The sequence below is a fragment of the Anopheles aquasalis genome, chromosome 3, assembly GCF_943734665.1.
Source record: "Anopheles aquasalis chromosome 3, idAnoAquaMG_Q_19, whole genome shotgun sequence".
Classification (NCBI taxonomy): domain Eukaryota; kingdom Metazoa; phylum Arthropoda; class Insecta; order Diptera; family Culicidae; genus Anopheles; species Anopheles aquasalis.
In genome coordinates this window covers 46,416,564-46,429,695 of record NC_064878.1, presented here as the reverse complement: position 1 = coordinate 46,429,695, position 13,132 = coordinate 46,416,564, and the positions used below count along the sequence as shown (strand labels likewise).

Genomic DNA, 13,132 nt, shown 5'->3' with positions numbered 1-13,132 from the left:
TGATTTTCCTACTTTATCGTGCATCCAACAACCTTCAGGTATTTCCCTGGTTGGCATCTTGTGGACTAGCGGAAAGTTCTGACCCCCCCCCCCCCCCCCGGGATCCCCTTGTTTGCTCCCTGGGTTCCGTGGCCAGGTGTGAAGCCGGAAAACAGTGCCGCCAGCCAGCCAGCTAGCCAGCCACCGAGGTGATGACGGACCCGCTGGACCGGTGGACGATGAAAATGAGACACCGATGGCACTGACCGGGGTTTTTGGTGCGATATGGTGCGATCCCTGGGAGTGGAGAGCGAACAGAGAGAGAGAGAGAGAGAGAGAGAACTCTCCCTCGAGGGGTACCGCGATGGTACAGGACCTGGCAGAAGACCTGGACTAACTTTACCGACATTCCTCTCTCTCCTCCACCCGGCGGGGGACGGTGGCCTCCCTGTTGGTCCGGATGCCGAGCAACACCACGCCAAGCTCGGACGCGGACAAACTTAAAATGGCCCCGGGAATTTGTTTGGACAATTGGATAAATGCTAACTCGCCTCGTCGTCTTCCTCGCTCTAACTCCTCCCCTATGAGAGGTGATTTTGTGTTGCTCGAAGCCTCCCCTGCCACCCCTGTGTCCCTACCTTTTGCCCTTCTTCTTTGTGAGCGTTTTTTCACATTTTTTGCCTTCTTTTTCTCGCCATGTCGCCAACACCACAAGCCGGCAACTAGCCGGCGGCGGGATTATGTCAACTAGCGCAACTTGCCAGCGCGAAGGGCACGAAAGTGAGCCGAGAGGGTGCGACGGTGAGTGAACAAACGGAGGTGCGGTCCCATGTTTTGCGCGGGCTTTGGAAGAAGCAATTATCCTATCTTCACGTTCACCATCGGATCACACCGAAACTCGACTCAACTCGAGGCTCTAAACTCAAAAACCGCACTAAAGCTTAAGTGGAAAAGTTTAGCGAATCCCGAAAGGATTTGCTTCCCCGACCCGGGCAACCGGAAGTAGCAGCAAGTAGTGGCCATCGGCCATTTTCTGTTTTCAGCGACCGAACGATCATCTTTAATACCTAGGGTGTGGATTTTTGGGTGCTACCCACTTACCGGTCCGAATTGTTCGAAGTAGCTTTTCACGTCCTCCAGCGTGGTGGGCGCCGATAGCCCACCCACGAATATTTTCTTCGTTCTCGTCACCATCTGTGGGGAAGAAGAGGAAAAAGAAAGAGAGAGAGAGAGATGAGGAGATTAATTTCGAAAATAGCGCGATCAAAGCACGATAAAACCCCGAAGGGAGGGGGACAGGGATCCCTTTAGAGGGTGGTGGAAGCGAAAGCGGAAGCGGAAGAAATCGGTACACGATTGATGGTCACTAAATGATTTGGGATGTGCTCACGGAAGAACGACTGGCACACGGACCCCCCCGGGAAGGACAACAAACATTCCAACGCATCCACGCGGACGGTGTCGACGACGACGACGACGACGACCAGGACGACGCCGATTCACGGTACGACATTCCATTCGAGTATATTTGCCGAAGGTTATTTATGGTTTCACGGTGGCCGGCACTACTGGTCCGTCGTCTAGAGAGCGAAAGAGAGAGAGAGAGAGCGGTGGCCGTGCCATTCCCAAGGGCGGGATGATTATAAATTATCTTCAATTGCAACCCGAAAGCACCATAAAAGCACCGGGCACTCGGTCCTCGGTATCGTATAAATACAAAACATATTTTTATTGAACAATCGTGACAGGCCGGAACGCCACGACGTTCGGGGTGGTGGTCGTCGTGGGAATCCAGCCAGCGAGAAGAGCTCAACAACACTCCATTGCACGTTGTGGAGTGAAATTCCCGTTCTCAAAGGTCCTCCAAACGGCTCAAACGGCACAAGCGCTTACACAAGGCCAGCGCGGTTGCCAGATTGCTTCGCTGGCCACCAAAAACTGTCGAAGGAAATCGTACCGGAAAATATTAACCAGACCGAGCGATGAGGAGGTGCTGCTGACGCATCTTGCGCTCCTTCTTGGCCAACCAGATGAACCAAGCATCTTGTGTTCCATTGTTGTGCTCGGGAGGGAATCGGAAAGCATTTTCTGGTGCCTTTTCCGTTCTGCACTGTGCCCAGTGCGCTCTCTCTCTCTTTCTATTTCAAGCACACACTCGTGCTCGCTGTTGCCGCAAAACAAATAAAAGAATGTAAGAGAATTCGTTCGCACACTTGTTATGAACTCACACAACTTGACTTGAGCAAAGGGATAAAAAAGGAGTAATATGTTTTTATACTCGCTCGCTCACCACTTCCTCTACTACTGAGGTGTTCTTGGGGATTAGATTTAGAGAACTGCTCTAAAGAATAGTTCCGTCACTTAAAACAAAAAAGGAAAATTATCGAAGTAACCCCCGCAGCAGCAATAGAGCGAAATGAATTGCAAAAGAATTAGAAATGAAAAAAGATTCGTTCGATCGATCGATCGCCGTCAATGACACTCCGAACCGAAGTGGCCAAAAGCGCAGAAACGCTCTAAATGGCCAAAGTGAATTGACCACCTTTTGGACCCCTGTTTGAACGGTTTGCTCCAAGAAAAAACCGACGAAATGCAGTCCAAGTCGCGAGCACACGCCCGGCTACTACTGATGATGACGACGGCGATGGCAACCTCTTCCTTTCCTCCTTTTTCAACCCTCCGGGATAATATCGGCGCACATTCCCGGGTTCCGGCTAATAAAAAGAAATGAGAACTTTCGCCAACAAAATTACCAATATCGGAATCCGGTGCGTCCGGTGTGAGTATGTGTGTATCCGGAGTGCTACGCCGTCGCCGACGTCGGTATGGTGGCGGGACGTCTTCGGTCTCGCTCGTCTGAATTATTCATGTACAAATTGGAGTTTGGTTCACAATCTTTTTCTCGAGCCGCCATTATGGCCACCGCCGCCACCGACCGGGGCTCTTCACTAGGTATCCTTTTCGAGGGTCGGGGAAGAGTGGCGGTTTCGCATCGAACAGATGGCCGTGTCGTAGCTGACCATGAACTCGCCCGGCGTGGCGACGGACCTCGTGGGAAGGACAGGGCAGGGTTTGAGTGCCGTCTTCTTCCGTCCTTGAGAGGGTGGTTGGAGAGAGGGCAAGAGGACCGTTAGCGGGTTGCTGACAACATGTGTGCCATTTCGCACGAACCCAAAAGCACACATACACACTTACTCCATCGACATCGGTACACCACCGGCGGCTATTCACGGCGACGACTCCGGAGCGTTTCCAATTGCCACTTGAAGCGAGCGCGCGCGAAGGAAAATGGTTTTCCGTTCGATCGGAAAGCCCTTTCTTGTCCTTTGTTCCCGGAAGCGTTTAGCCAGCTGCCGTTAGTAGTGACTGACCTTTCAGACTCCATTTCAGGAGGTCCAAACTCACTTTACTTGCTGCTGCAGCCTTCATTTCAGTTCTTTTTCTCAGCAAAAAAGCAATTCCGAACTAATCACCAAAAACACTTGACGACGTTTGTCGAAAACGCGATGCGAGCTCACCATAGGGCACTACGATTAACGAGCATACGAAGCATAGTTGTCGCGATGCGCGCACAAAAGCTTCTTGGATGCTCTGAGATCCTCGCTCTCTCTCTCTCTCTCTCTCTCTCTCTCTCTCTCTCTTTCTCTCGAAAACGGACCCACATATGACTCGCAAATCAAGTTGTCCGAGTAATTTTCAATCAGCCAGCCTCCGGGCGCAGCCTAACACTCTTCCTGCTCCCAACGGGGAGGTTCCAGCCGTAACGATGACCAAACTCTTATCCCTGGTGGGTTGTCGCCTCGCCTGATCTCTTAGCAGAGCGGGGGGTTCCTGGTTTCGTTTCGCGTGGGTGATAATTAAATTTGGTTCCTTCGAGAATGGAGCATGAGGGCCACCAAGTTTAGCGAATTCCCTCAGACAAGCTGGACCCCGGGGTTTAGGAGTGTATGTGAGAGTGTACGGTAGCAATTACCTCCACGTGGATCAATCGGAAAATTGCTTGCAGCAATCAAACCACCATCGTGACGTCTCCTCGATTAGACTATTCCGTTCCTTCGCTCTCGCTCTCTCTCTCTCTTTCTCTTTCTTTTTCCCTCTCTATCAGACATTCCACGATGATCGCGCGACGATGAGAAGAAGGGAAAATGGTGATCGCTGCCTCGGTCGCCGCCGAGAAATTCAATTCCATGTTTGATTAATTCATTACTTTATTATCGCATTATTCCATTACTAGCGGACATGTTGTAATCAGCTGGACGTCGATTTTCGTCCCTCCCCCTTCGGAGCACTCCTCAGAGGGTCGCGTGAAAGTTTTCCTTCGCTGGAGCGCACCTCGGGTACCGCTCGAGGGAAAAAGCAAATTAGCTGAAGCTGATTGACGGAGCTTCTGGTTCGTTTCCGTTCCGAGGGAGCTTAGCCTTTCTATCTCTCCATTCCATTTCCTCCCCGGGGGGGGGGGGGGGGGGGGGGGTGCGTGATTTTCGTATGAATTTTACATGCGGACATCGGTACGAATTGTGCGCCGATTCGAGGCCGCCTGTCCTGGACTGGAACTGACTGGTATGCAGAATCGTTTCGTACCTTCGTGGCTTGATTGCTCCACTTGCAAGTGACCAAGTAACAGTGTAGCGGAGTTTATTAGATTCCAGGATGAGCGAGGGAACGAAAAAATAATCAAAAAACCAAATGGCCATCACACGGTGATGTTGATGATGGAGTCGTGTAGTTTTGCGTAGGAAATTACAATTTTCCCTGATGTCTGATGCTTCGCGCCAGTTTCAAACATCCTATCAAGTGTGAAGCACCGTACGATTGGATTATGTCAAATCAAAGCCTGCAGCAGCAGCAGCTGCTGGTTTGAATTCTCAATTAAAAGACCCCGGTGTGATTCGATTCGCGCGGAAAACACTCTCGCGCCCGGAGAGCCGGAGAATCAGTGAGATCAATAAATCAGTGTGATGAGATTAAAACCGAAATCGTTCCACGTGAATCTATAAAATCTGTTTCCATCTTCTGCGCCAGCCTCTGTGCTGTGGGCGTTGAAGGCGCTCGCTCACCAGAAAGCATAACTTATGCTTTCGACCAAGCAGCTCCAGGAAGCAGCAACGAGCCGCAGAAAAAAAGGTGGCAAAAGGTGAAACCAGAGAGAGCTGCAGAGCTGAGAGATTTTTAAATGTAATTTAATTTTAATTTCATTCCGCGTGCCAAAACGTGAGCGAAATCGGTAAGATCAGCAACGGTGGAACACACCTTCTTCCGTGGTGCCTTCGAGCGTCCTGTTGTGGTCACTGTGTGTCTGGTAAGTAGCTTTAAAGCATCCACATTCAGCATTGCACTAGCCCCACAGGCCAGTAATTGGAGTAAATGAATCACGAACAAACACGATACAATCACACGATGGTCAGGGCACAACCGAGGTCCTCGGCGAGGACTTCCTCCTTTTCAGGAACTCGTCGTCAAGATTCATTCGTTCCACAACCGACGGGGGTCACGGGGCTTCCGCCGGTTGCTGGCGAGTAATTTATTCTCGATTTGACTTCACGCTCCCGTAGAGAGCAAGAGGCCGAAATCAATATTGGATTCCCGTGGTGACGGTGGTGGTGATGCCGGTTGCAACCGTAAACCAATTCACGTAATCCTCCTGGCGCTCCGTCGAAGACGAAACTTTACTCGTCTGCGTGCTTTCTTTCTTTCCTTTTCATCGGGACAGAAGATGCTGCTGCACTTCTAGCGAGCGTGCGAGCGAACGATGCTGTCGTCATCGTCGTCGTCACGGTCGTCGTCGTCGTCGTTGAAGCTCTGGATTTGCATACTGTAACGAATGCCTCGGTATCACGCAGCAGCGATGGCAGAGGGTTTTTGGCGTGCAAGAACGTGCGCTGAGTGTGTAATGTGCGGTGCGTTACCAACCTGCCCTCGGCGCACGACCCTTTTGGGGGATGAAATTTGGCCAAAGTTTCAAACACACTCCCACCCTCCCACCCTCTCTGCAACCCCCGCTTGGTGCTGGAGTTTGGAAGCAACAAACAATCCAATTTTGGGTCCGCACTCCGCTGAGGACGCGCAGTGGAGCACCGTAAGTGAGACCAAAACTTGACCGAAATGCCTCTGGGTTCTCTTGCACTCCCTCCGCCCAAAAGCGCACCCGGCCACTGAAAAGGGTTGAGGGATAAAATTTTATTCTCACTCGTTACGGGGTGGTGGTGAGACAACAACGACGATCCTCGCTCTCTCTCTCTCTCTTCCTTTCTGTGGTGCACGGGCCAGTGTTGTAAGAAACTTGCCGAAGAAAATGAAATCGGCCACCGAAAGAACCGTCGACAGGGCCCGGGGGGAGTAGCGACCACTCCGCATCAACAGTAGTGTGTTAGACCGTGCAAAGGACACGCAGCAGCAGCAGCAGCAGCAGTAGACGCTGGAGTACGTTCGCTCTGCTTTCATTTACATATGTATGGCCAAATAGTTATGCCATGTCCGCTCTCTGCATGTGAGACTCTGTGTGAGTGTTTGCAAGGTGTGTATGTGGGCCGGATTCATTCCCGTTTCTTGGTTTCGTGAACGTGAACTGCATGCAAACGGAACACAAACCTTGTGTACGTCCAGGACCAGGACCAGGATCAGGACCAGGTGATGGCCAGGATGGTGTCTGCAGGTGCCTGCCTGGTGTGGCGTTCTCCGTTTGGCAAAAGGGATGTTGTATGCAGCACACGCAAATGGCACTGTTTGCCACCATTTGCCATCTTCGACAGCACACAGCACCAAAACGGTGCAATGGAGCCAGCGAGCCGGCTGTTGACATGCAAACGAAGGTTTCTGGTCCTTTCGCGCGCGCGCCCCTCTAGGCCAGAGGTCAGAGAAGCTGCACAAATACACGCGCACACACAGCCACACATCTGAGTCAGTCGCGGATGAATAAATGGAAATCGGTTTTCGGGCATCGCGATCGGTTTCTTCGGTTCTCTCTTGGCCAAGATGTGACTCATTATGGAGTGGACCTGTGAGGGTTCTGAGCAAGAATGGGGAGGGGTGTTGATGCTGATTGAAATTTATTTTCCAATTTTCCACGCGGCATTTGTAAGTGGAGGAAAACGCGAATCCATTAACACCAAGAAACTCAACGAAGAAGAAGTCAACAGAGAGAAACAAGGAGAAAGAGAGACAGAGAGAGAGAGAGAGAGAGAGAGAGAGAGAGAGAGAGAAAGAGTTTACAGCAGAAAGTGGCGGCGGTGGTGTTGGCTGGTCGTGAACGTGGGCTATCAATTCAATTATCTCAAAATTAGGTTAATTGAATCGAGGAAAAAATCTCTCTAATAAATAATGCAGCACCTCTCTACCACTCCCCCACTCCGTCATGCTGTCTTCTGTAAATGTGACTCGGACATTCCAGTAGCAGCAGCAGCCCGACGGTGCAAGAAAAGAAACTATCTCGCCCTGGGCTTAACATATTCATGAGTGCCTTTTCCCGCAAAAAGAAAAGAAAAGAAAGAGGTGCATAAAAGCCCAATTCCAACTGGCCTGCAGAAGTACCGGATTCCCTACGGGGAGTGCGCATTTTCGCGCCCCCTCCTTCCGAACGCCCGCTGGCGTCGGAAATGGATTATTTATAGTTATGTGATTTTTTATACGGGCACCAAATTGAAAAATAATAATTTAAAAATATCTTTATGAATACTTAATGGGCCGTCGACGGTCCGCGGCCTCTTGGAAGCCTGAGGTAGGGGACGCCGTTTGGGAATATCCAAAACGTGACCGTGACGGCCAGTAGCGAAAACAGACCGAGGATCGTCGGTCGAGGAATCGAAAATCACGCAACGAACTGCCCCTCTGAAAGCAAAACCTTGCGCCGGAAGGTTCTCAAGGACGCAGACGCAGCCTCTTGAAGGATGAGCCGGTTTGCCGGCAAACGGCGCGGCTGTAGAATGGTTTCGCTCTCTCTCATTCGCTCGCTTGTCGGATGATTGAGACCCCACTTTCGATGCTTTAAACCCTTGGCCTGGGTTGGTTGGTTCACGGCTTTACGGCTCACACAGCGGGAAGCCACCATTGAAGAACGAGAGAGAGAGAAAGAAAGAGAGTGAGGGAGAGCGAAATTCATATTGTATTTATAATAATACCATTCTTAGGGATTTAGATGATGAAATGAGGACCCAGGGCATGGCCCTCAACCTTCGGCATCGGTTTTCAAGAAGCTTCAAGAATGGTTTGTGTGTCCGTGTATGTGTGCGAGGCGAGCACACAATTACCGAGCCAAGTCGAGCCATGGAGCTGGATTTCCCGAAAGAGAAGCCTGTTTTAGTGGTTCTTCTTCTGCTTCTGGTGGTACTCCTAGTGGTGCTGAAAGTGGTGGCCAGAAGCCCGCGCAAGGTCACGTCACTATACTCTCAAGACATTTCTCAAGCCTCGGTCGCGCGCTTCGTGATCCTCCTTTCGAAGCTATACGGTTCTATTCTTCTCCGGGTTGGGATTCCAGTGCCGCTTTTCAATAGTGCGCCACCCCCCCCCCTTGAGCCCCTCGAGTTGGTTTCGTCTTACGGACCTTTGCAGCAGCCGCCTTTTCACTTTCACGATTTCCTTTTATTCCGGGAACGTGAGACGTTTCCTTTCCCCCCCCCCCGGTGGAGCGGAGGGCAGAACACTTGAAGTTCATTTGAGAAAAATGAAGTGCGGACCTTCCCGTAGCACCACGCGACCTCCTCTCGAGTGCTTCTTTAAGACGCTGCGACGCTGAGCACGTCCGCTGTACTGCTTTTTGGGGGTCTTTTGTGCCAGCTCGCAAGCTTTAAGCTTATTCTGCCGATCAAACTATAATCGTGGTTGTATGGACCCGGAAAATGGACAATTCCTCCCGGTTGTTGCGAGGAAAAATCAGATTTTACAACACGGACCACAAAATGTCCCCACAACTGGAACACACACAACAGCAGGCGTTTGGTGTTTTTTTTACTGTGGTTTTTCAGAGGATATAAAAGAACATTCCTGGGACCCCCACGGGGGTGGCAACATAAAAACACCCCTCCGGCGAGTTCGGTGCCAAAAGTATGCTGCTGCTGCTGCTGCTGCTCGTGGTGCTCGCGTATCAATTTTCCGCTTGTTAATTTGATGAAACGATTGAGTTCACATCCACACGCGCTAGTGTTACGATGGTAGAGGGGGTGGAGGTGCAACTACCCCCGTCCATTTCACCCTTAGCACCACCGCAGTGACAGTGTCGTAAAAATATTAATAAATAAACTTATGCCTGCTCGAACATTCGCCGCCAACGTCCATCCCATTCGCCCTCGCCCTTCCGCGCGATTGTGGTAAAGAGTTTCAATCACTGACGCCACCACCCTCCATCTACAGCCCCCCCCCCCAATTGCATCGCTTTGATCGATGAAATTAAAGCCAATCAACAGTGCAGGACGCTTGGGCAGCCAAAATGGTCAACTGTGCCGGTAGCGGCCAACCGGTAGCGTTTCATTAACGCACCGTGGGAGGAAGGGCAGAGCGGGGTGCAATTCGATTCGACCAAACGATACGGAGCGGCAAATTATGCCGGGAAAAATCCCCCCCGTGCGCACAGCGGTAAAGGAGTGAAACAAAATCCAAACCAACGAAGAAAAAAAATCCCCTCTCCCCCCCCCCCCCCCCAAAAAAAAACGACAAAAGAACAAGCACGCGGGAAACGAAATGATTGCCACTCGATTTGCAGGAGCAACAGGAATATTTTATGCCAGGTCTGGTCTGGCACAGGGCGTAGACCAACCCGGAGGGGGCGCACCGTTGAAAACCTCGATATAAAAATCGAAATTTTCATCAATAAATTATCGCAAAATGAATGAGTAATGCCCCAGGAGGGGGAAGGGGGGGGGGGGTGGTTGCCTGGTGGCCGTGTTGGTGGCCGTTCGACGCGCTCTGCTGAGTTTTTTGAGAAGCGATCCGTGCTCACGCCTCTACCTTCCGGCGCCGGTTGCTGCTCCTGCTCCGGGGGACGGGGGTTGAAAAGAAGAAGGGGGACAAAACGATGCAAAACCATATCAGGAAGCCTCGCTCCCCCTCCCACACCACTATCGACAGCACGGTTTGCGGTCACCCGAATGTCATACACGCGTCGCTCTCTGTCTCTCTCTCTCTCTACATCTGAGCGACCGGTGACGACGTGGCTCCCGCGGAGGGGAGTGCAAGGGATGTTCGCGAGGGTCGCACGCAGGAAATAAAATAAATATGTGCCGCCTAGCACATAAAATATTTAAATTAACATATTTTCCAATCATAACAAAATTGAAATTGTATGAAAATTCATACGCCCGAATACTAATAATAAATAACAAAATATCTCATTTCGCGGGTGGCACCGGCACCCCTTTCCAGTGGGGGTGTCGTAGTGCCCAACGAATGCTGCATAACTTTCAGAAGCGCGTTCGAGCGCCACACCATCACAGCAGCAGCAGCAGCAGCAGGCTTATTGTTTTGGAGTCCAGCCTGCTGTGGAGCGCGCCAATAAACGCGAGCATCGCTCAATCACGGAGCGCTGGTGCTTCTGCGATCGCGTTATGGGGGTACCAGGGGCGGGGTGGAATGCTTTACGTGCTCGTCGTGCGTACAAACCACCCTCGCGCCCGCTCGCACGTTGAAATGTCGCTTGAAACGAACTGTGTGCTGCGGTTAGGACGCGATGAAACACCGAACCGAACCACCGATGGTGTCAGGTCAGTCAGTCAGTCATACCGAGTGAGCGCATAGTGAGTGGCATAGTTTTAGATGGCTGCGCTACTACTTCACTGCATCAACACCACACCACTCTCGCCAGGACGGGCACTCTCAACGTATTTTGCGGCGAGTTTTCGGGAGGTGCAACTGAATTTAAATTTTCAGAAATCCACTCCATCCCCCCCGCGCCAAAAATGGAGAGGAACGCTTGCAAGGGATGCGTGAAGTCGCGCGGAAAGGGTTGCCAAAATAACGCAGTACTGAAAATAAATTATGCACCAAAATCGGTTCGGTGGTCGAACGCGACCGGCTGCAGTCCGTCACCTTCTCGTTGGTCGCCATTCCACCGCGAAAAATACCACCACGGCTACTACTACTGGTAGGCGGCAGTGCACAGTAACACACCAGCATTTGACCGCCGCACACGTTCACGGCGCTAGTGCACTTCTCGAATGGCCTTTTTGGTCATCGCGTGAAGCGGTCCCGGCTGCTGGCTGCTGGATGGATCGAGTTGCGTACGCCGAGCGAGTTTTTGATGTAGTCACATACAAACGCACATTTTGCACACTTGCGCACCAAATGTTCGGTTCATATTTCGCTCAACTCCGGTGCATCCGTTTGACTGGTGCGAATCGGGTTCCTGTGCGGTCTGGACGCATTCCTCCAGGCCAAACCCGCCCCCTCCCTCCGCTTCCTATCAGGATCGGGTGCAAGGGTTCACAGTGGATTTGATTTTTGGACCGACGACGGCGGAGGGACCATCGAATTCGAACGGACCCGGTCCGGCAAGTAACAATTTGGAGAGATTGCAGCTTAAATGCAGCTGTGTGCAACCGAAATGACGCAACTGGCGGCGCTCGAATGCTCGTGAGCTGGTCGTGACAGATGGGATGTTGGTTTAATTGCACGTTGGAGCTCGGCTCGGAATTGGCTACCAGTACCGGCACCAGCACTGGAATTTATGGCCGAAGGAAAGAGAGAGAGAGAGAGAGAGAGAGAGAGAGAGAGAGAGAGAGAGAGCGTACGCTCGTTCACTGCTAAAACAATAACTCGAGTTCTTCAGATTAATAGAATCCACCGGGAGGCGTCAAACCCCCCCAACACGTTCGTCACGTTCCCGTCAACCGAATGATGACCGACTGCTGCTGGCTGCTGCGGGTACACGTGGCCAGACCAGTGCCAGAGTTTAGTGTTACCGAGGACCACAGACTGAACCTCAGCTCAGGTTGCTCCGGCTGGCTGATTACACACCTGGAGAGGGATATTTCGATGAAAAACCTTCAGCAGCCGGAGGTGTTGAGGCGCTACAAAGGGAAGGGGTGGCTCGTTAATATGCGCGAGCGAAGGCTTGGCGGTCGGGCAACCGTGAACGAGACCGCATTTTCACGGCTCGCGTCCACCGTGCCTCGTTTGCGCCTGACTTACATATATTTAAAATTCAAATTTCCAAGCAAATTCGGTGACAAAGAGTGAGGGGTAGTAACAAGAAAAGAGGAAAATGGTTGGATGGAAAAAGGGATTAAGCAAAAAGAGTTATGCTACAGAGTGCTTTTGGGAGCGTTAAGAGAACTTGGTGTGTCCGATTGTTTTTTTCGGATTTTCTTCTTCGAATGACAATGCTAAGAGTAGCAAAAAGGGTGGGTCAGGGTGGAAGAACAATACTCACTGGTGTGGCGCATGATTATTGGCATGATTAGAAAGAAATCATTGTCGCAGTTCATCATTAGGGGAGTTGTCCGGGAGATTTCGATGCCTCGCGCAGTGCAACCACCAGCAACAACAACAAAGTCATTATCGTTAAATAACCTCATCACAAAAGGTGACTGATGTGTGTGCGTGTACTTGATGTCGCTTAGGTTGACTGATAGGATGATGGCACTGGCGATAGCCAAGCACACGAGCGCGATGAGCGACATTTTGACGTTTATTATAAGAGCCTTTCGGACCACCACCATCACCACCATGATGGAGCATTTTGTACTCGCTTTTATCTCTCTCTCTCTCTCTCTCTCTCTCTCTCTCTCTCTCTCTCTCTTTCTCTTTCTCTTTCTCTTCTTCACTTCTTGTAGTTCTAGACAATTTATCCTTTTACTACACTCAGTGTCTCAACGCGGTAAATCCATTCTAAAGGAAAGCATAAGCGACCTGCGTATGGTTTCTTGCGTACGAAGGCAACACATTGCACATTACTTATGCTGAAGCCGCTCCATTTTTTTTCCTGTTGTTGTCCCTTTTTTGCAAGCTTGCACATCCCGCCTGCACATGCCGGATGTACGAACCGTATGGTCTTGATCCGTTTCAGCAGGATGAAGTCCTGGTGCTGGTGCTGCAACATCGACAACATCGTTCACTTCCGGCAAGCGGATGAAGATGACGACGTGAAGTCGTCGTCGTCGTCGTCGTCGTTGCTAGAGACAGCTCACTCGCAGCGGCCCTCGCGTGCACTCGACATTAAATTAATTTA

General features: G+C 51.2%; 1 protein-coding gene across 14 annotated transcripts in view; it reads right to left on the bottom strand.

Annotated features, from left to right (window-relative positions):
• LOC126578930 (RNA-binding protein Musashi homolog Rbp6) overlaps positions 1-13,132 on the bottom strand; it is a 568,145-nt gene that overhangs the window by 202,889 nt on the left and 352,124 nt on the right. For all 14 annotated transcript variants that reach the window (XR_007608412.1, XM_050241999.1, XM_050241997.1 and 11 more), the window contains one exon: positions 1,081-1,173. Coding sequence is in view for 13 of the 14 variants with exons in the window: in XM_050241999.1 (XP_050097956.1) it covers positions 1,081-1,173 (93 nt within the window). In the remaining variant the exon portion in view is untranslated. The remainder of the gene's footprint in view (positions 1-1,080; positions 1,174-13,132) is intronic.